Source organism: Vipera ursinii (genome assembly GCF_947247035.1).
Source record: "Vipera ursinii genome assembly, chromosome: 2".
Lineage (NCBI taxonomy): Eukaryota > Metazoa > Chordata > Lepidosauria > Squamata > Viperidae > Vipera > Vipera ursinii.
Genome location: NC_139513.1, coordinates 191,065,642 through 191,086,629, shown reverse-complemented (window position 1 = coordinate 191,086,629; position 20,988 = coordinate 191,065,642). Strand labels below are relative to the sequence as shown.

General features: G+C 41.4%; 1 protein-coding gene across 4 annotated transcripts; it reads left to right on the top strand.

The window, feature by feature from the left end:
• The first annotated feature begins 1,384 nt into the window (after positions 1-1,384).
• PEX5 (peroxisomal biogenesis factor 5) lies at positions 1,385-19,543 on the top strand. 4 transcript variants are annotated; one of them, XM_083354505.1, is made up of 16 exons: positions 1,385-1,418; positions 2,845-3,033; positions 4,123-4,158; positions 4,282-4,414; positions 4,648-4,782; positions 6,586-6,691; positions 9,116-9,206; positions 10,451-10,573; positions 10,795-10,887; positions 10,988-11,107; positions 11,540-11,683; positions 13,031-13,101; positions 13,416-13,631; positions 13,865-14,030; positions 17,476-17,633; positions 18,389-19,543. In XM_083354505.1, the coding sequence occupies exons 2-16, from the start codon at positions 2,884-2,886 to the stop codon at positions 18,588-18,590; spliced, it is 1,944 nt and encodes a 647-aa protein (XP_083210631.1). In that variant the 5' UTR covers positions 1,385-1,418; positions 2,845-2,883; the 3' UTR covers positions 18,591-19,543. The 4 variants fall into 4 exon arrangements, with proteins under 4 accessions (XP_083210631.1, XP_083210633.1, XP_083210634.1 ...); XM_083354506.1 differs by lacking the exon at positions 1,385-1,418 and adding an exon at positions 1,444-1,462; XM_083354507.1 differs by lacking the exon at positions 10,451-10,573.
• Positions 19,544-20,988: the final 1,445 nt, after the last annotated feature.

The window sequence follows — 20,988 nt, the reverse complement described above, 5'->3', positions numbered from 1 at the left end:
GGGTCGAATTCCTTCAATGACCCAATTTGCGCCATTCGGAGAATTTTCTTTTCTGCCGCGGCCGCTCGGTTGACTGTGACTCATTCTGATTCTGCCGCCTTTGCGCGACGATTCCGCCAATTCTCTGGTCTTCTGTCAATCCCATCCTCGTCGCCAATTGTTTGGTTCTGATTGACGAGGACTCAGAGTGGTTTAACAATGAACGAGTTTATTGAATACACAAAGTCAACTGTCAACTGTCAAATGTTGCAACCTTATATAGGGGTAGTGTTTGAACTGTAACCAATCGATGGAGCTTATTTTCCCGCTCCTAGGTTATTGCAACCAATGATTGCACCTGGATTTCCCGCTCAAACCCTGCTGTTCTGCAATCAGCTAATTCCCTTATTAATAACTATTTACATACACAACAGCTGACTTTGTAATAATGCCGCTTGGGGTGTGTATGAAAGCCCTAATAAGCAGGCATATACATAGAATGAAGGCTACTGCTAAGCTTGTAAGCCGCCCTGAGTCTTCGGAGAAGGGCGGGATATAAATGGAATTAAACTAAAAAATAAAAAAAAATATTAATGAAGAGAGTACTTCTATACAGTAGGATGGGGAATTAGTGACTTTTGAGTCATGACTTAAGCATTCATAAATATTCTTGTGATTTTAATATTCCATCCCCTGTGAAAATTAGCCTGGTATGTGTAGTATTAAGTATGGATAGCAGTTACAGTAGATCAGCTATTTGTGGCACTATAAGTTCCTCATTATGCATTATATATTTGTGGCTTCGGGTCCTCAAGATTTTCACTTTAAATACATGTCATTTGGATTTGATATCAAGGATTTAGCCATTACTCAGAAAATAAGTTCTTAACAACTGATAAGAAAAAAAAACGATGGGAAAATACAATTATTTCACCCATCTCTTTATGCTCTACTTTAAAACAGCAATTCCTTCCAGACCTTATACAAGAGCCAGAAGAAAGTGAGCTGACCTTGCACTGTATATTTTTTACATAGCTTTAATTCTGAATGCCAGGCACAGAAGAACTTACATAGGTGGATAGAATATCCACTACAACATAGTCAAAGCTGCGACATGGGCGTCCAGCAGTTACCTTCACTGCAAAAACATCATTCGATTTCTAAGCCGGCTTACCCGGGGTTAAGCAAAACTGAAATCGTAATCTGACCAAGAAATGCTATTAGCCTCTATTGTTTTTTTTTTTTTTTTACTTTTGCATCAAAACCAAGCACGATCTTATCCTGACATCAATATTCACAACGTGGTTGGCTTTCCGCTCCGGAGCCGGCGTTGCTTCCCGGTTTCTGTTACTGAGGCGCTGGCCCTTTAAGGGCCGGCTCCGCCTCCTTTCTTCTTTTTGCGAATGTTGTAGGAACGAAGCAGACACGGGGACGTGCAGGTATGTATTGCATTGGATAGAGGAAGGGGAGCGGGAGATTCCCGGTACGTACTCTAGGTTGTTCGCCGGAGCGATCCAGCTCACTAGGGGGGAGGACATGGAGATCCTTCACAAGGGCTCTATACGGCTGCTGAGAAAGGCGAGCTCTGAAATGGAGAGAAGCAAGGCCTTGGAAGCCTGGTGAGCTAGTTGATTTCATCCCCAAGGCTTTCCGGCGGCGGAGACTGGTTATTCAGCCAAGCGTGCAGCAGAGTCGTCGAGATTCCTGAAATCAAGTCCGGCTTGCATTGCCGCTTTCGTTTTGTTTTTTTCCCAGTGCTGGCTATTAGCCTAGTATAGATTAGAAAACCTCTTGGTGTCTCAATTGACATAGTCCTGGGTAAACTCCAGAACTTGCTTTCGGCTCTAGCTCGCTCCTCGGGTTTTATGAAGTGATCAAGATGCGTGTATACAGCACTGCATGCCCCTGGTTGGTGGTTCAGTGACGGCTAGGTAACTCTAGCCCACTGGAAAGCATCAGGGCTTAGCAGAGGAGAACGTAGCTTAGATTTTGCCATTGGTTGAATGTCTGCTGGACCTGCTTCCTGGGTTAATATGTCTGCCTGAGAAGTGTTTGTTAGAGTTACTTAATTCATTTGTGGGTGTGTAGGTAAAATGTAATTGTGCAGCTTTAAGCCGAGAGTTGTGCAACATGCTAAAAGCAAATGCTAACCATCATAACTTGCCTTAACGTGTTGTATGAACACAGGCATTGTGCTTTGACAGCCATAGTGTATGCTTTGCTGGTTTATATAAACTCCGGTAAACCCCACTAAACAGTAATAGTGTCAGTGTAAGTGGTATTTGAGTACCATGCTAACAATACTGTAATAGTTGGGTCTGAGCCCCAACACTTGTGGTTACTGGGGGGGGAGGGGTTGGGATGAGGGCTTGGATTAATCAGCCTGACATTGTAATTTTGTATTACATGATGAGTTGCGCCATGTCTTGTGCTAGCCATAGATCAGACATCTGCTCACTGATCTAATACCTGATATGGTAAGGTAACAAACCATAGTTCATTGCTTGTCATTTTGGGCAATAATGGTTGGTTAGCCGACACTTCCTGGATTTTCCTTTGTCGTTATGTCAGCGTTAATCACAATCACTATAAAATTATATATCATGTATATGTAAATAGGTAAACACATATATAAAGTAAGTAAATATATGGGTAGATCTGGATGTGACTTAGATAGGTTTTAGGGATGGTGCTCCAAAATTCATTATTATTAGCAGGGAAATTGACGTCTCTGTTTCGTCTGATGCAGTAGTTGCATTCCATGATCCTTTTCGAAGTTGCCCGACCAGGTAATCTAATCGTGCAGACAATTCTATATATACTGTAAATAAATATAATCTGTGCAACTGTTTATTCTTTGGACAGGTGAGGGTTGTGTGGGTGTCACCTTCTCCACCACCTACCATGGCAATGAGGGAGTTGGTGGAGCCAGAGTGTGGGGGCTCTAATCCTCTGATGAAGCTGGCTAGCCACTTCATACAGGACAAGGGCCTGCAACAGGAAGGACTTCAGGGCTCCCTAGCATGGCCTCCCACTGGTCCAGTAGTAGATGTGGTAAGTTTATCACACTTAGTCTGTTTTAGGGTACTATTGCTCCGTCTTGGAATAGGTGTAAAGCTGATTTAAAATATTAGGGACCCTGAAACTAATTCAACTTCTGGAGAAGGTACAAAGTGTTCAGTATCTTGATGCGTGTCCCATCTCTCGACTTTCCGCTAATCATTTTGATACCATATACATCCATCTTGTCTGTTGTCTCTATTGCCTTGTATTTTTCTCACTTTTGCCCAGAATATTTTTTCCTATTGCATCTTATTTTTTATTGCATCAAAACGTATGAATTTCACCTTTACCTGATCCAGGACTTATTAGTTGGCTCTTACAGTTCACTGTATCTTTAGAAATTGTCTCTGAATCCATAGTTTGAAGATATGTGTTTTCTTTTCTTTTTTTCATTCTTTGTCATAGTCCTAATTGTACTGCCATTAAAATAGGAAATTGAAATATAGGATGCTTTTATGTTTGAGTTTATAATTGCACTAAACTGAAACTTGTGTAGTTTAGCACAGTGAGTTAATTCAGCCATTGGGGATTATTCAACAATTTTTCATTAAAAGAATGTGATTTAATACAGTATATAAATTCAGCTGTGAATCAGATCGTGGAACAGTGTGGCTTGGAAGGGTTTTAGGTTTCTTATAAGGTAGTTGTCACTACATACTTAGAGTCAGTAGAGTTTCCAAAATGATTTTTTTTTCACAGTGGCAGTTTCAAGAGCTGATTAAAAGTTGATCTGGAAAATTCCTGCTTCAAATATCACATTTGCCATAGATATATTATGTAGGCACACAATTATTCAGGCCAAGCTAGGCTCAAACCCATAGTTCATGGATGGAACTGAAGAATGGAAATAAATACTGTTAATAACCTGAATTTCCCACATTTAATCCTGCAGGGATCCTTCCTTTAGGATATGTGGAGAGATTGGAACCACAGTTATATCTTCTTTTCCCATGTACCGTTCCATCTGATTTAAAATTGACCATTCTCATTGCCTAAAGAGCTGTATAATATCAAAGTCAGATGGAGCCTCAGAGGGCAGAGGGAGCTCAAGATAATTGCCACATCTCTTCTGTTTTCTAGGTGCCCAAACCTCTTGGAAGAGCCACTGAAGATGATGTAAGCCTTCCCATATGTCTTGTTTCTATCTTCCTCACCATCCCTGACTTGTTCTATGACTTTATTTCCATCCCCTGATCTACATTTTGCCCATGCAAATTCCTGTATCATTTTCTGTGACAGCTGGTGGCAGAGTTCCTTCAAGAGCAGAATGGCCCCATGCTCTCCTGTGGCCCACAAACATTCAAGATGGATGATCTGTTGGCTGAGATGCAGGAAATTGAGCAATCTAATTTCCGACAGGCCCCACAGAGAGGTAAATGTGAACAGGGAAGAGCCAAACACTTTCTGGACAAAAGGGAGTAGGGCAGGCTCTGGTCTTTTGTTTCTAAAAAAAGGGGACGGAGAGGGTTGTGAATTATAGAAAAAAATACAGTCTGGTATTGGTCTCACCTGTATGTATTGGGAGATGTCTGTGTGTGTGTGTGTGTGTGTGTGTGTGTGTGTTTGATATTGGGACACTTATTGGGACCCATTCCTGTTCCTCAGCTCCAGGGGTGGCAGCGCTGGCACTCTCGGAAAACTGGACACAGGACTTCCTTGGTGCATCTGATAATGCAGTTGACGTTTCCGCAGATTATGATGGTGCCGATTGGTCCCAGGAGTTCATTGCCGAGGTTACAGGTAAGGCTGCTGTTGGGAAGATGTGGGCATCTCTCACTTTACAGGAGTTTACGGATATTTACTTATTTATTATTATTTATTTATCTACTGCATCTAATGGAGCAGGGTGGGAAAAACGAAGCCACTGTAAACGGAATGGGTGCAGGATTGGCAGAATAAAGGAAGTTGCCTGCATAGTACTAAAGAGTATCTCCTTTTTCCCATGCCATTCTTGTTTAGCTTCTTTTAGGCAGTCTTTTTTTCTTCTGTCTTGCCTTCTGAGGATTTAAGTCTGTAGACCTAGAAAAGTAGGCTTTTCTAGAAAACATATGTTCTAGAAAAGCATGTTTTGAGAAGTCAGTATAGCATAGTAGTGAAGGGATTCAGGTTTAATTCCATTCTCAGTCATGGGATAAAAGGGAGATCCCCATGTAAACTACTTTGCATTAGAGGGGGGGAGGAAGGATATAAATCTAATAATAAACTCTGGGTGCATTGGAGTTAAATTAACAATCATGTGCTACCTGAATACATGTTTATTGTAGCATAGGATTTGCTCAACTAGAGTTTCCTTGAATACATAAATGGCATTCTGAATTGAATGTAATTTTTCAACAGGGCCTTAAAGGCACAAAGGCCTTTTAGAGAAGGAAGATTGTGTGATTCTTGGAATCATGTCTTGTTTTATAGTTATTTGCAGAGTTAAATGTTTTGTCTAGAGTCTTGTTATATCCAAATTAAATAAGTTGCGAGTCACTTTATTTTTCCCTTTACCGTGGTAGACTTGCAGACAAGGCAGAATTGCTACTGGAGCTCTGCTTCAGTCATTTCTCTGTGCTTTCCTGATTGTCTTTAGTTGGGCTTTCAAAATCATTTTCCCAATCCCAGTTTCCTTTCTCTGGACTTTTTCCAAATTAAAATGGGTGATGGTGAATAATACAACAGTGTCCCGGCTGGAAGACTATTGACATAACTTTATGTAATAACTCATATTTTGGGGGTATTAGCTAGGGCACGGGTCGGCAACCTGCGGCTCTGGAGCTGCATGTGGCTCTTTCAGCCTTCTCCTCCGCTCCCAGTCCTCCACCATTTGCAGAGAGACAGAGACAGAGAGACCCACTTGCGCTTCCCTTCTCTCTCTCTCTCTCTCTCTCTCTCTCTCTCTCTCTCTCTCTGTGTGTGTGTGTGTGTGTGTGTGTGTGTGTGTGTGTAAAATAGAGAGTGGCCTCACACTGTTTTCCGAGAAGCTGACAAGCTTATTGGGCAGGGCTCCTGCCTTTGCTGCATCTCCACAGGAAGCAGGAAGCAGCAGGAAGCAGCAGGAAGCAGGGCAGGAGAGCCAGCCCAATAAGAATGTATGTCAGCTTGTCCGAGAACAGCATGAAGCCAGCTTACCAGATGAGCAAAAGATCAGAGAGAGGGAGAGAGGGAGGGAGGGAGGGAGGGAGAGAGAGAGAGAGAGAGAGAAAGAGAGAGAGAGAGAGAGAGAGAGAGAGAGAGAAACACATGCACAGCAACCTCTACTTCTTTTCAATTAACTCTTCAATCAAGCTCCCCCCCCTTGCTCACGTATGCACGAGTTTTGCGGCTCCCAGTGTTTTTTTTCCTCTGGGAAACAGGTCCAAGTGAGTCTTTGAGTGTTTAAGGTTGCTGACCCCTGAGCTAGGGCATTAGCTAGGATAATTGAACCTGATTTTTGAGTAGGATAGTAGGTATTTCTGTGCAGTGATGCTTAATAACAGTTGTTGCTTCTCAGGGCCCCTTCTTGCTTCTCCCAGGCTGTTTAGTTACTAGTTTAGTTACTTTTATCCCATTTCTGTATAGATCCATTATCTGCATCTCCTGCCAAATGGGCAGAAGAATACTTGGAGCAGTCAGAGGAGAAGCTGTGGCTAGGTGAATCAGAAGATCAAGCCTCGGCTGATAAGTGGTGAGTATCTCTGTGGTTTCTTCCTATAATTACACGTGAATCCATTGAGATGCCTGGAAAGGCTTTCCGAGTCCAACACTGGAAGGCCCATTCTTCTCCTACTTATCTTACGTAGCTTATAACTTTCTGAAAATCCAGCAGCAACAGGAATGCTGGTGATCAAATGGTCCTCAGTTCAGAGAATTTTTAATAGTGGGACAGAATTTCCCACTATTATGAAAGAGATTCTAAACTATGGAGGACCTTCCAAATTTACCGAATTGTCATCTGATACTACCCCGTCACATTGGAAAAAATACAGGTAGTCCTCAACTTACAACAGATCACTGAGTGACCACTTAAAGTTACAACAGCACTGAAAAATGTGACTCATGATCATTTTTCAAAGTTACAACTTGTGCAGCATCCCTGTGATCAATGTGATCAGAATTCAGATGATTGGCAAACTCTTCCATATTTTTGACTGTTGCTGTTTCCCAAGGTCGTTATCCCCTTTTGTGGCCTTCTGACCAGCAGAGTCAATGGGAAAGTCAGATTCACATAACCATCAGGCTACTAACTTATCAACTGCAGTGATTCACTTAACAACTGTGGCAACAAAGGTCGTAAAATGGGGTGAAATTCAGAAGTCTGATTTAACAACAGAAATTTTGGGCTCAATTGTGGTTGTAACTTGAGGACTACTGTACAGCATTTTCTCAAGCGAATTGGGTTTCCATTGCTGACTGCCTGAGTATCCAGGCTGTATATTGTCTCTTTCTCAATAAATGTATAAAATATTCTGAAGGTGGATTAGATTCAGCAATTTTTAAGGGTTGAAAGCCACTCCTGAAGACTAAAAAGTAAAGTCCATGTATGTTATATATGTTCAAGATGGAGTTATAATAGGACATGCAAATTGAACTGCAGCCATGCTTTATCTCTTGCACTCCTCTTAAGTAGTTAATAAACAAGGAGACTGTTTGCTTAAACTCTAACCGCAATTCATTTCATAGCTTGCCTTCACCTCCTGTGAAGAAAGCAGAATTAGAAGCTGATGTCAAAGACAATTTGATAAAGTATCCAATAGGAGCAGATTTCAGACAATGAGTGCGTACACTGGATTCCAGAGACCTAGATATTCATATCTAGATGATTGTTTGCAAAATGTGCTTCATCATATTTGTGGTGCTGAATGTGGCATCCACTTGAAATGCTGAATGAGGTTAACGATTTGGGGAAAGATCAGATTCAATTTATATTTCAGCTCTGCTCAGATTCAGATATGACTATGTATGCAGTGACTGAGATCAATAGATGAGATGGAGTTTAATCAAGTGAGTCCAGTGTTAATGGCAGTGTTAATGTAGGAAATTCATCTTAAGTGGAGACAATTGTTGTATCTCCCTTGAAGGACCATGTAGACCAGAGATGTCAAACTCGCGAGGTCACGTGACGTCGCACAATGTATCGGAGCTTTTTCGCCATTGCTGGCAATGGGGTGGGTGTGGTTTCCCGATGACATGTCCGGCCTGCGGGCCAGCAGTTTGACACCCCTGATGTAGACAATTCAAGGTAGCATTAAATCAAACCCTTATCTTTAAATGTCCAGGTGGTATCTGTGTCATCTTTTCATTTTGGTTGATTCCCAGCTGCAATCTCTTTTTGGATTGTATACAACTACACTTTGTACATGGTGGTACATTTAAACTAAGGTAAACAATTGAACTAAGCTATTAGACCAGGCATGTCAAACTGCCGGCCCGCAGGCCGGATGCATCACGACAAAACCACACCCTCCCCATTGCCGGCAATGGGGAAAAAGTCACGATACGTCACGCGATGTCACGTGATGTCGTGAGTTTGACATGCCTGTACTAGACACCTGGGCCAGATAAGAGAAACACATTCTTTCAGATTTTAAAATATCCTTTAGGAGACAGTTTACTCTGGATGCAAATCAATGTATTCTTGTACTTCTTGAAGCTCTTAATTGCCTTGTTCCAGATAATAAAAAGCTTGTTTGTTCTCTCATGTTTCTGTGTGAAAACCAAGATCTCTTTAGAGGCCTTTTAAGGGTTGGAATAGAGACTTTTATTTACTTATCCCTAGAAACATAACAGTTTTGCTATGGTTTGTGAATTATTTTACTTATTTTATATTCTTGTTGTAAGGGTTATGTGCTACTATTTTGCTTCTATAGGTGAAATTGGTTGGGGCTTGTTTTTTATTTTAATTTTTATGATATTTGTAAATTGCTTCAATCTATGTTCTTTTTTCAAGCTAAATTTTTATGTTTTTATGTTAAAATTCAGACCAGGGTTTGAATTGCAAACTGGAACATGGGATAAGGAATAAATAAAAATCTAGTGCAAAGGATCAAATCAGTTTTGAACATAGCATTGTTTTAGTTTATCCTGACTGCCTGGTTTGTTCTGGTCATAGGTATGAGGAATACCAGCCTGAAGACGATCTGAAGAAAACAGCTAATGATTTTCTTTCAAAAGTGGATGATCCCAAGCTGAATGATTCTGAGGTAAAAATATAACTGGTGTTTTCTTCAAAAGAAATAGCGCAAAGTTGTAAGGCTGGAGAAAAAATAATTGTGGGTATGTGCGTGCCGGTATATTTGATCCTGTATCTCATTTGAACACCACTAGCTATCAACATTTTCAGCTTCAAGGGCCATATGTGTACCCACAAGTCACACACACACCCTTTCCTTGCTTCCTTGCGCGTCATGTTTTCTTCCCAATGTCCTGATTTAAAGTACTCAATATGCATTGCTATGAATCGCCTGGGCTTTCTGCAGCCTGTTGACCATCTGACTGGATGGGCTGCCAGAGACAGCAAAATGAGGGAAGAGGGCTTGTTATGGGCTACATAGCCCCCCACCCCTGTGAAAAATTGAAATGCCATGGCTTCCCCGCCCCCTGAACTGATTAGGTTGATTTATTATTGTTACCTCATAAGGAAAATGATTCTCTTGATTTTCTTAAGGATTGCCTTTCTTTTCTGATCTCCAGATGTGTTAGGTTTCAGAATTCAGAATTTTCTTCCAGCCAACCTCTAGCACATCTGAAGACCATTGCATTTGGGAAGGCTGTCTTAGAAGATTGGTGCTCTGCTGTCAGTAGTGTAATATAATGGCTAGAGTTTTGGAATTTGTCCTAATGATTTCCTAATGAAAGCCTTGCTCACTAATGAAGCCTGCTGGGCAGTTATGGATAAAAACCATTAGGAAATGCAGAGTTAAATATAACCATGCACCAGGTTGGAAGCTCCTCTCTCTGCTGAGCCTTCTGCCTTTCATCAGTGAATCCCATGCAAGGCATGATCATCTTAGTAGTTCTTGTCCTCAGTATAATGGAGTTTTTGTTAACACAGACACCCTCCCCTGCTTCCTTTCTGCAATCATTCATGGTGGAACAGCATTCATATTCTTAAGGATTAGTTAGAAACTGTGAGGCCAGATTTTACTCTTGTTGTCAGATCCAGATAAATTTTGGATGAGGCTGGGTGAAAAGGGGTAGTTAACCTGGATTTTGACCTGTACAGTAACCTTTTGGAGGGTTTTCTAGAGCCTTATTGCTAGCATTGTGTAATTATTTTACATAACCGCTGATTCTCATGTGCCCAGTAAAGCTGAATAGGCCTTTTGCCTTTTCTTGGAAGGTCTGCTCAGGCCAGGTGCAGGCTAATCCAGGCAAAAGATATATTTTGGAAGTGAAAGGACATGAATAATGATAATCTCTACCTGTGTCTCCTTTCTTCATGCAGTTCGTAAAATTTGTTCGCCAGATTGGAGATGGGAGGGTATCCATCGAGGCCAATCGGGTGACCATTAATCCCAGGGACCAGGATAAGGCAGAGCAATGGGCAACTGAGTTTATTCAGCAGCAGGTAGGATTCCTGTCTGCTGCTTGCTGCTTTCAGCAGGAGAACTCATGGCAGCTTGCTCCATGTAGCCAGTGGCCCCAGAACTGAGCAGAGCATCTGTAGATGAGGAGCAGATCAAAGTCATTCCCTTCCTAATTCTGTCCAAATAGCCTGAATGTTATATGTTGCTTTGCGTATTTAGCTTTCTTTTAGAAGATTTTTTCCCCTCTGCCTTCTCTGCTTAGGATACATCTGAAGCCTGGGTAGATCAGTTTGCACACACTGGGAATGCATTGGGCCTGGATCCAGAATTTGAGCAGGCCAAGACTGCTGTGGAGGTAATGGACGTGGCCCACCTTCTTCTGTGATAGGAACCATCTCTGATACATTTATTTGAGGAAAAAACCTGGGTATTTTCTTTTTCTCTCCTTTCTCTAGTCAGATGTGGATTTTTGGGACAAATTGCAGGCTGAGTGGGAGGAGATGGCCAAGCGAGATGCAGAGGCTCATCCTTGGCTAACAGAGTATGAGGATCTTGCCAGCTCCACGTACGACAAGGTACCTGCTGCAGAAAGGATGCTGGGCTTTGTACTCTCCGTCCCTCATTTTTCTTCTTGATGGTACAACAACTCTTACTAGCGAGTGGTGTGGAGATATATATATGTGTGTATATATATGTGTGTATGTGTATATGTATATGTATATGTATATGTATATGTATATGTATAAGATAGAAGATGCTCTCTGCTTAACTCTGCACCTAAGACTCCACTTACCTTCTTCAGTGCTGTCCCCCACGCTGATTAATTGGCAAGGAAAGATGCACCGCCCCGGACTTGCAAGCAGAAGAGAAAAGCAGATGGACTAGTTCTTCCTCTTGTTGTACCTTAAATAAGCAGCAAAACCCTGCTGTGGAGTAGCAAGTGTCCCATCTCTTTTTTTAACATCCTGGGAGCAGCCTCTAGAAGAACTGTTCTTCCTCCCTTGTAGGGATACCAGTTTGAAGAAGAAAACCCTGTACGGGACCACCCGCGTGCTTTTGAGGAGGGGCTGAAATGTCTGGAGGAGGGGCATCTCCCCAATGCTGTCTTATTTTTTGAGGCTGCTGTGCAACAAAAGCCCGATCATATGGAGGTGAGTGAAGGAGGGCCAGCATCTCTCTACCTTAAAAGGTAAAGGTAAAGGTTCCCCCCACATGCGTGCTAGTCGTTTCCGACTCTAGGACCCGGTGCTCATCTCCGTTTCAAAGCCAAAGAGCCAGCGCTTGACCGAGGACGTCTCCGTGGTCATGTGGCCAGCATGACTAGATGCCAAAGGCGCATGAAACGCTGTTACCTTCCCACCGTAGTGGTCCCTATTTTTCTACTTGCATTTTTTATGTGCTTTCGAACTGCTAGGTTGGCAGAAGCTGGGACAAGTAACAGGCGCTTACTCTGTTACGCAGCACTCGGGATTCGACCCGCCAAACTGCCAACCTTCTTTATCGACAAGCTCAGCGTTCTAACCCACTGAGCCACCGCGTCCCCTCTGCCTTGGCTTATGTCAAACAGCAGCTTAGCCCCTGTGTGCTGCAGGCAGGACCAACTCTGATCACGTGGAATTAGATATATTCCTTTGTAACATTTGTAATTGGAGGTGGAGGGTCTTTACTTGGGTGCCAAGGACTCGATGTGCCAACTGTCCCAGTTTGCACAGTCTAAAAAAGAGTTCACCAAGAGTAAAACTTTATTGAAAGATCCATCTAGGTACAGCAGAAGCAAAATCAGTTCTGAGGTTTTCCTGCAAAAACCGCCATAGTAAAAAACCCCTTTTCTTCCCTGGGCCACCCACAGTTCATTGTCCACCAATTCTATGCAGTGCTTTTGTTTTGGGAAAATAGTCTGCGCCGCCGTTTGAACAGTTCTTGGGACTTGACCTTGGTGGGTATCTCCTCTCAGGCCACAGAAGACTTTTGTGCATTCCTTAATTTCCCCCTCCCCCTCCCAAGGAATTTACCAAACTCCCCTCCCGTTTCTGTTTGGCAAACTGTGAGCTGAAATCAGGTTTAGGCAATGATGAAGTCAATTTCAGTTTTGACATCATGTTCCTCTTTTGCAGAACTGGAGCAGAGTTGTTTCAGATCAGAATTTAGTTCTTCGCTCTCCTTCCTGGACAGGGTTGGGGTGCGTGCCACCTTCTGGCTCATGATTTCTGATGTTTTCCCAAAGCCGAGTTAACCATGAGGACAGAAGTGGCTGCTTCAGGCACCAGTTGGGATTTTGCCTTACACCTCCACCATTCTGATCATTCCTGAGAGTAGCTGCTTGAATATGCTTAAATCACTTGGCTCTCTGGGCCAGCTGGTTGCTTTTGAAGTGCTATCAAGCGTGCACCCCCTCCTCCCCAGAAATATTTTCCCCCCTCCAATGACAAAAAAGATGGAGAGAAGAAGATTTGCAAACATCAGCCCCCTCTCTTGTTTTTGTCATGTCTTTGTATTAGGCTTGGCAGTACCTGGGAACCACCCAAGCTGAGAATGAACAAGAGCTTGCTGCAATAAGTGCCCTCCGACAGTGAGTAACCTTCCCGAGCAGCCGAAGTGCAAGGCCTTGGGACCTTCCAGTGTGGTAGTCCAAAGTCTGAAGGCCAATGAAGCTGACTCTTTGGGGATGTGTGTGAACTTAAGCTATACCCTTAAGCTATACCCTATCTTCTCCTCACCTGAAACAAAACTAAATCCATTGTTTGCAACTGGCCCTTTGATGTGGGGTCAGCAGGATTTTCTTTCTTAGGGCAGAAAGGATTGGTTTGGCAGGGATAGGATTGCACCAGTTGCAGCTGTATCCTTTGGTGTTTTTTACCTGTATGATTTTCCTGCTTCCTTTAGGTGCCTGGAGTTGCAGCCCGGAAACCTCACTGCACTGATGGCTTTAGCTGTCAGTTTTACCAACGAATCACTGCAGAAGCAGGCATGTGAAACCCTTCGTGACTGGTTGCGCCACAAACCGGCCTATGCAAATCTGATGGGAAAAGAACCCGAAGAGGAGAATTCTAGCCCAGGTCTTGGATCGTCCAAACGTATTCTGGGTTCCCTCCTAACTGAGTGAGTCTGCAAAATGAGCAATAAATGGGAACTGGGCAAATAGAATAGAATAGAGCTGGAAGGGACCTTGGAGGTCTTCTAGTCCAGCCCTCTGCTCAAGCAGGAGAACCTATGCCATCTCAGACCAGTGACTGTCTAGCCTCTTCTTAAAAATCTCCAGTGATAATAAAGCAAGATGGGACTGGCGGTCACCCTTCTTACCACATTGGTCTCTTCATTTTTTCCTTCCTCAGCTCACTTTTTCACGAGGTGAAGGAATTGTTCTTGGCAGCTGTCCGTACCAACCCCGATGTTGTGGATCCTGATGTACAATGTGGCCTGGGTGTTCTCTTCAACCTGAGTGGCGAGTATGAGAAAGCTGTGGATTGCTTCACTGCTGCCCTGAGCGCACGCCCAAATGTAAGGAAGGCACAGGGAGAGGAAAAGGGTATAGAAGGAAGGTGGCATTGTTTTTTCTCTCTTTTTTTAATTCATTTTTTTCCATACATACAATAGTAATTTTTTCAACCAACATGCAGTCTGAGTTTACATGCTATTACATATTTAATTCCTAATCCTTCCTTCTTTCCTCCAGCCAAGGGTAAAATAAATCCCAGGTTTGATAATAGTCTGTTTCTTCTTCTTTTTTTCAGTCTCATAGTCAATCTGTCCATCTCTGCGCATTCTAGTATTTTTTTAATTATTTCTTCATCTGATGGTACTCCTTCATTTTTCCAGTGTTGTGCAAATATAATTCTTGCCGCTGTTGTGACATGCAAAGTCTAAGTATAAGCTTTGTTTATTAATCTTTTCTGGCACTAAAGGTAAAGGTAAAGGTTCCCCCGCACATGCGTGCTAGTCGTTTCCGACTCTAGGGGCCGGTGCTCATCTCCGTTTCAAAGCCAAAGAGCCAGCGCTTGTCCGAGGACGTCTCCATGGTCATGTGGCCGGCATGACTAGACGCCAGAGGCGCACGGAACGCTGTTACCTTCCCACCATAGTGGTCCTTATTTTTCTACTTGCATTTTTACGTGCTTTCGAACTGCTAGGTTGGCAGAAGCTGGGACAAGTAACAGGCGCTCACTTTGTTACGCGGCACTCGGGATTCGACCCGCCAAACTGCCGACCATCTGATCGACAAGCTCAGCGTCCTAACCCACTGAGCCACCGCGTCCCTGTTTCTGGCACTATACCTAATAAAAAAAGTTCAGGTTTAAAATCAACATGTTCTCCTAACATCTTTTCTATCCGAGTACTGTATGTATTTTTTCCCAATAATTCTTTATCACATGTCCACCAAACATGATAATATGTGCCTGACTTATGTTTACATTTCCAACATCTACCTGATATATTTTTAAACATTTTTGCTAATCTTGCTGGTGGCAAGTGCCATCTATAAAACATTTTATATATGTTTTCTTTACAGGAAGTTGACATTGTCAATTTATACTTACTTTCCCATAAATTTTGTCATTTTTCTAATTCTATTATAACCAAAAAATTTTACCCATCTTCTCATTGTTTCTTTGACTTGTTCACTTTACATTTCTAAAGTTAATAAAAAATATATATTTTCTTAATTAATTTTTCATCCGAAGTCAACAATGTCTTATCAAACACAGTTTGTTCCTTATAAAATGCATACATTTTAACATCTTTATCATATCTAGTTTGCATTTGTAAATGTGTCCACCATGTTAGGTTGATACCCTGATTTTCCATTTCTTGTTTAATTTTTAAATTTCCGTCAGAATTTAGAATGTCTATGTCCAGATTTTTTCCAAGTCCACTAAATTTGGGTGTACAAATGCTTCCATTGTTGATAACCACCCTGGAATTTTAAAATATATTTTATTTTTTATTTTTTCCCATGTTGTTAACAATGCTATATAATGATTTTGGAAATATTTATGAACTCTATTTTTCTCATACCATAAGAAAGCATGCCACCCCAATTGTAAATCATGCCCCTCCAGATATAATGACCTTTTGTTTTTAAGAATTATCCATTCTTTTACCCATGTTAATACAGTTTCTTAATAATATAGAACCCACTCCGGTAAGCCAAATCCTCCATTTTCCTTGGCATCTTGTAACAATTTCCGCTTAATTCTAGCTTTCTTTCCTTGCCAAATAAATTTCAAAGTTAGTGAATTCAAATCTTCAAAAAAAATTCTCCAATTTTATAGGTATTGTTTGAAATAGAAATAAAATTTTTGGTAGTAAATTCATTTTCACTGTGGCAATTCTTCCTAATATTGACAATTGCAAATTTTTCCAAATCCAGTTTTATTTGAGTCAATCATTTTGTGTAATTAACTTCTTTTATCATTGAACATCTTGCCATTAACTGTATCCCCAGATATTTAACCTTTTTAACTATCTGCAATTCTGTCTTTTCCGATAATTGTTTCTTTTTTGCTTATCTGTAAGGTTTTTAACTATTACTTTAGTTTTTTCTCTATTTATTTTCAATCCTGCCATTTTCCATACTGTTCTGTCTTTCCCAATAGTTTAGGGATCTTCTAAAATAAACACCAAATCATCAGCAAATGCTGGTAATTTATATGTTTCACTTTTTATTTCTAATCCTTTAATTTCTATATCTTGTCTAATATTTTTATTTAAAACTTCCAAAGTGAAAATAAATAACAGTGGAGATAGTGGGCATCCTTGCATTTCCTTATCTCAAAGTTCTCCATATAGTCTCCATTCGCAATCACTTTCGCTGTTTGTTTATTGTATATCGTTTTTATCATATTTATAAAGTTCTGTCCAAAGTCCATTATTTGTAATTGTTGAATCATAAATTGCCAGGAAACATTGTCAAATGCCTTTTGGGCATCCAGAAATACTAGTGCCATTTGTTTTACTGGATGCAGTTCATAGTATTCTAATACATCCATTATCACTCTTAAATTGTTTTTAATTTGTCTCTTTGATCTGATCTGAATGTATAAATTCAGTTAGGTATCACTTCAGTCTCTCTGCCATTATTGAAGTGAAGATTTTATAATCCACATTCAGTAACGATATCGGTCTGTAGTTCTTTATCTGTATCAAATCTGCATCTTCTTTTGGTATTAAAGTGATATTTGCTTCTATCCACGTGTTTGGAAGTTTAGCCTCCAACAAGAGTTCATTACAAACGTCTTTCAACGGTTCGCTTAATGTGTCTTGTAGGGTTTTCTATAACTCCGCCGGTAGTGCATGTGGAAGGTGGCATCGTTTTCTCACTGAGGCTGTTTCTGATAGCAGGAGTCAATTCTGAAGACTCTTCCATACCAAAAGTGGTATGGAAATTAATGGGGAAATACCAAAAGTGGTATTTCCCCATCTCAGTAAAAACTAAGAGAAGCACTTTTGAATGCTATCTAAAGCTAGAGCACTTCTGTCATTTTCAAGCAGCCTTTACCACAGTCTTGCAAAGGAGGTGAATCTGTTTCCTATGGGCATGACTGATAGGAGACTTCAATCTGAGAGAGAGAAATCTCTGCCTTCCCTCCACCCCCAATAATTTTATGGCAGAGCCAAGAGGTGGCTTTTTGGGTTGTTATCTCAACCCCTTAGCTATCATACTTCCCCTACAATCTTTATCCATTGTAAGGGAAAGAGAAATAGAGAAAGACTAAGGAACTTAATCACGGTCAGTCCAATCTACTTCATAGGATTGTTATTGAAGGGGAAAATGAGAGGGAGGACTGTAGAAAGGCACAGTGATGAGCTACTGAAGATAAAGACCAAGACTAAGCAAATAGTCTTGAAACCCAGAAAGTTTGAGAATAATGTGTTGTTTCAGGGGAGGGGAGGAAAAACCAAAGTTGTTCTACCAAGTCTCATGGAACCTGCTTCCCTCTTCTAGGATCATCTCCTTTGGAACAAGTTGGGAGCTACCTTAGCCAACGGGAACCGGAGTGAGGAAGCTGTAGCTGCTTATCGGCAGGCACTGGAACTGCAGCCAGGCTATATACGTTCTCGCTACAACCTAGGCATTAGTTGTATCAACTTAGGAGCCCATAGGTGAGTTGAGTGGCTTTAAAGCTGAGGTTGGTTCTACTGCTGCTTTTGATTAGATGAGGCCACCATAGGCTTGAGCTACTACATGAGTGGTGGATCAGGCAACTCTGAAACCCAGAGAAATTGCCATCACAGTTGACTTGATAGTGCCTTCGCTCATTTCACCTCCTCTTTCAAAAGGTCATATTCACTGGCTTTTGGTGTGTCTCATCTACAGTGGTGCTTAAAAGTTTGTGAACCTTTTGAATGTTCCATATTTCTGCATAAATACGACCTATAATGTGATCTGCTTTCCACACAAGTCCTAAAAGTGGATCAAGAGAACCCTATTAAGCAAATGAGTCAAAAACATTATAGTGTTCATTTATTTACTGAGGAAAATAATATAGTGGTTAAGGTGTTGGCTTAGAAACCAAAAGATTTTGAGTTCTGTGCCCGCTTTAGGCGTGAAAGCTGTCTGGATGATTTGGGGCCAGTCAAACTCGATTCAACTCATCTCATAGGGTTGTTGTGGGTTAAATAGGAGTATTTGGTAGGTTCCCTGCTTTGTGTTACCTTTAAAGTAACAAAAATGATCCAAAGTATTTGTTTTGGCGAAACCAGCAAAGAGCACCTAAGGTGTATGGGAAATGGAAGCCTTAGAACTGCTCCTTCCTTCTCCTTGTGGCTAACATTCCGGACTGGATTGTCTGTCTGGACTGTGAGTTATTCTTGATCACTCTAACTCCCTTCATTGCCGTACGCTGCTGTCTTGACAGAGAAGCTATAGAACACTTCTTGGAAGCCCTGCAGATGCAGCAGAAGAGTCGTGGGCCACGGGGTCAACAGGGAGCCATGTCTGACAACATCTGGAGCACCCTCCGTATGGCCCTCTCCATGCTGGGCCAGAACAACCTCTACGAAGCTGCAGATGCCCATGACCTTCCTACCCTCCTACAGGCTTTTGCTATTCAGCAGTGACTCATTGATGGGCTCCCCTGTGAATGCAGGAGGGGCCCTCTTCCGTACCAGTCCCTTCTTTCTCTTGCCACCCAGACAAACATGGCCGAGTCAGGGACACTCCTCTCTTAATTCTGAAGCTGTCCCTGAAAACAACATAGACATCTATTTTTGGTCTCCTTTTAAGGGCAGGCCACTGGTTTACATGTTGTGCTGGATCATATTTCTGTCAAATTAAGCTTCCTTAACCTATGGAAATCCAGCAAGGAAGGGTACCTACTGTATGCCTGTCCCAGCCTGCAAAATTTAGTCTAGGAAAAAAACAACAACCCCTTGAGCAGAAAAGTATTTAAATTTCCCTGCAATGGTGTCTAGTAGGCAGAGATTTAAATATAGTGGGCTTTTTTCTTATAGGTCAGCCTCTCTGATACAAGGAAATGAATACTGGCCCTTGAAGAAGGACATTAGTTTTGCCTGCTAAATCAGAGTGAATGCTGGTGTTTTTTGCACATCCGGTTAAGATGATTTCATTGAAAAGCCCTTTTGCAAAAAGATGAATCAAAGTATGAATTTTGGGCTCTGGACTTGAAAAGTGCTTCTAATGTTAAAGGGACAACAGCAAGGGAATGAACACCACTTATGAAGTAGCAACGTAGATGATGTCACCACCCCAGAGATGGGAAAGGAGCAGCCGTGTATTTATTAAAGTAAGAATGTATCTGGGAAGACTTGGCAGTTATCAGAGACACAAAGTGTGGGCCAAGAACTTTCTCTTAGTTACCCCTCTGCCATTTTGGTTCTTCATAAATGAAGTGGGTGGGCTCTCTCTCTTCGTCAGGCTTTTCCCTTTGGTGTAATTGGCTCTTTAAATATAAATATATGTATATGATTTTTGTTGGGAAAATGTTTTTAAATTGTAAAGTATTTTGTATAATAGAAAGTGAAAGAATAAAACCTGCCAAATTAAGCTGTCAGGTTTTCATTTTGTCCATTGTTTGCCAGAAAGCAGCAGGGATCACCATCCCTACACCACTAACACTGTTAACTTGTATATATTTGAAAAATCTCCCATTATATTATAATTCATGCTTTTTGCACACAACTTACGAGCTACCTTTCTGAGGTCTTTCACTCATTTCTGACATAATTGGCCTCCTCAGCCAGTCTCGGGTTAAGGCAAACTTCATTAATAGTCATTTACAGATGGTGAAAGCCACGAGTTGAGGGGAGATTGGAAGGTATTTGTTTGGAACTCCATATTACTGCAGAGCTTTTATAGTGCATTTTCTTGTATTAAGGTCTCCTTTAAAAAGGGAATAAAGCTGAAGAAACAGCGATTAAAGAAATAATTCTAGAGAATTTTTCCAGACCCCAAAATCAAAAAAGCCACTAGGTAATCTTTCATCTTAGCCTTCCTTTTCCTTTGATTTATGACGTTGCATGATGAATAAACTCAGCCAGTATCTAAAATATATTATTCAGCTTCCTATCTATTTTTATTGACTCCGGGCAGGGATCAGCATGAGGAGGAAACTGAATCTCATCCTTCCCTTTCTGATCTTCCCGCCAAGATTTTAATACTCGAACAGATACAGAGCTGCACGATGCCAATTTTGTTATTACATAACTCAGATGATGCGCATTGACTCCTCCAGGCATTAACAATTACCAAATATACGTAAGAAGGTCTTATTTCAAACTTTCAAACATTATCAGTGAATCCACTTCTTCTTCTTGTGCCATATCCATTATCGGACGTTGGCTATCATGTTGGCGATCCTGTTTTTATCAGCACCTGCATGAAAAAGTGCTGCTGAGTTTTGTCCAAACCAGTCCCTTTGATTGTGAAGCCATGATGTTCTTCTGCCTGGACCTCATTTGCCTTCAATCTTTCCCTGGAGAATTAAATGGAGTATGCCGTATTTTTCTGGGTGTCACATCATATGTCCGCATTTTCTAAACACCCTTAATTTTGAGGGTTTTCCCCCTCCCCCATTAAATGGTTTATGCTTAATAGTAGCTGCAGTTTCCTATTTTGTTTCTACAATGAGTTTTAGCCATGTTTCTAACGGGTAATTCTGAATTGTTTAATTTTGAAGGATTTTTAGGCAAGGGCAAGCACAAAGAAAGAGTCTTGAAATGCTGGGACAGGCCCTCTTTTATTTAGCTCTCCAAAAGACACACATTATCAGCTTATCTTACATCTGCAAAATTCATGCATGTCTTTGAGGACATGCATAGCCATATGATATAGACATTACAAGCAATACAAATATTAACTGTAACATACAAGAATAGACTTGGCATCCCTTTAAACAACCAATAGTGAAACTTCGTGGTGTATTACAAAGCAGACAAACCTAGTGGTGTAGATGGTGCAGCAGCCTACAGCTGCTTATGCTACTGTAGAAATCCAAGC

Bases quoted from the DNA above. Each gene is read 5' to 3' on its own strand.
- PEX5 (XM_083354505.1), top strand. From the start codon at position 2,884: ATGGCAATGAGGGAGTTGGTGGAGCCAGAGTGTGGGGGCTCTAATCCT. The intron at 3,034-4,122 runs GTAAGTTTATCA...TCTGTTTTCTAG, and splicing joins CTGGTCCAGTAGTAGATGTG to GTGCCCAAACCTCTTGGAAG. The intron at 9,207-10,450 runs GTAAAAATATAA...TTCTTCATGCAG, and splicing joins CCAAGCTGAATGATTCTGAG to TTCGTAAAATTTGTTCGCCA.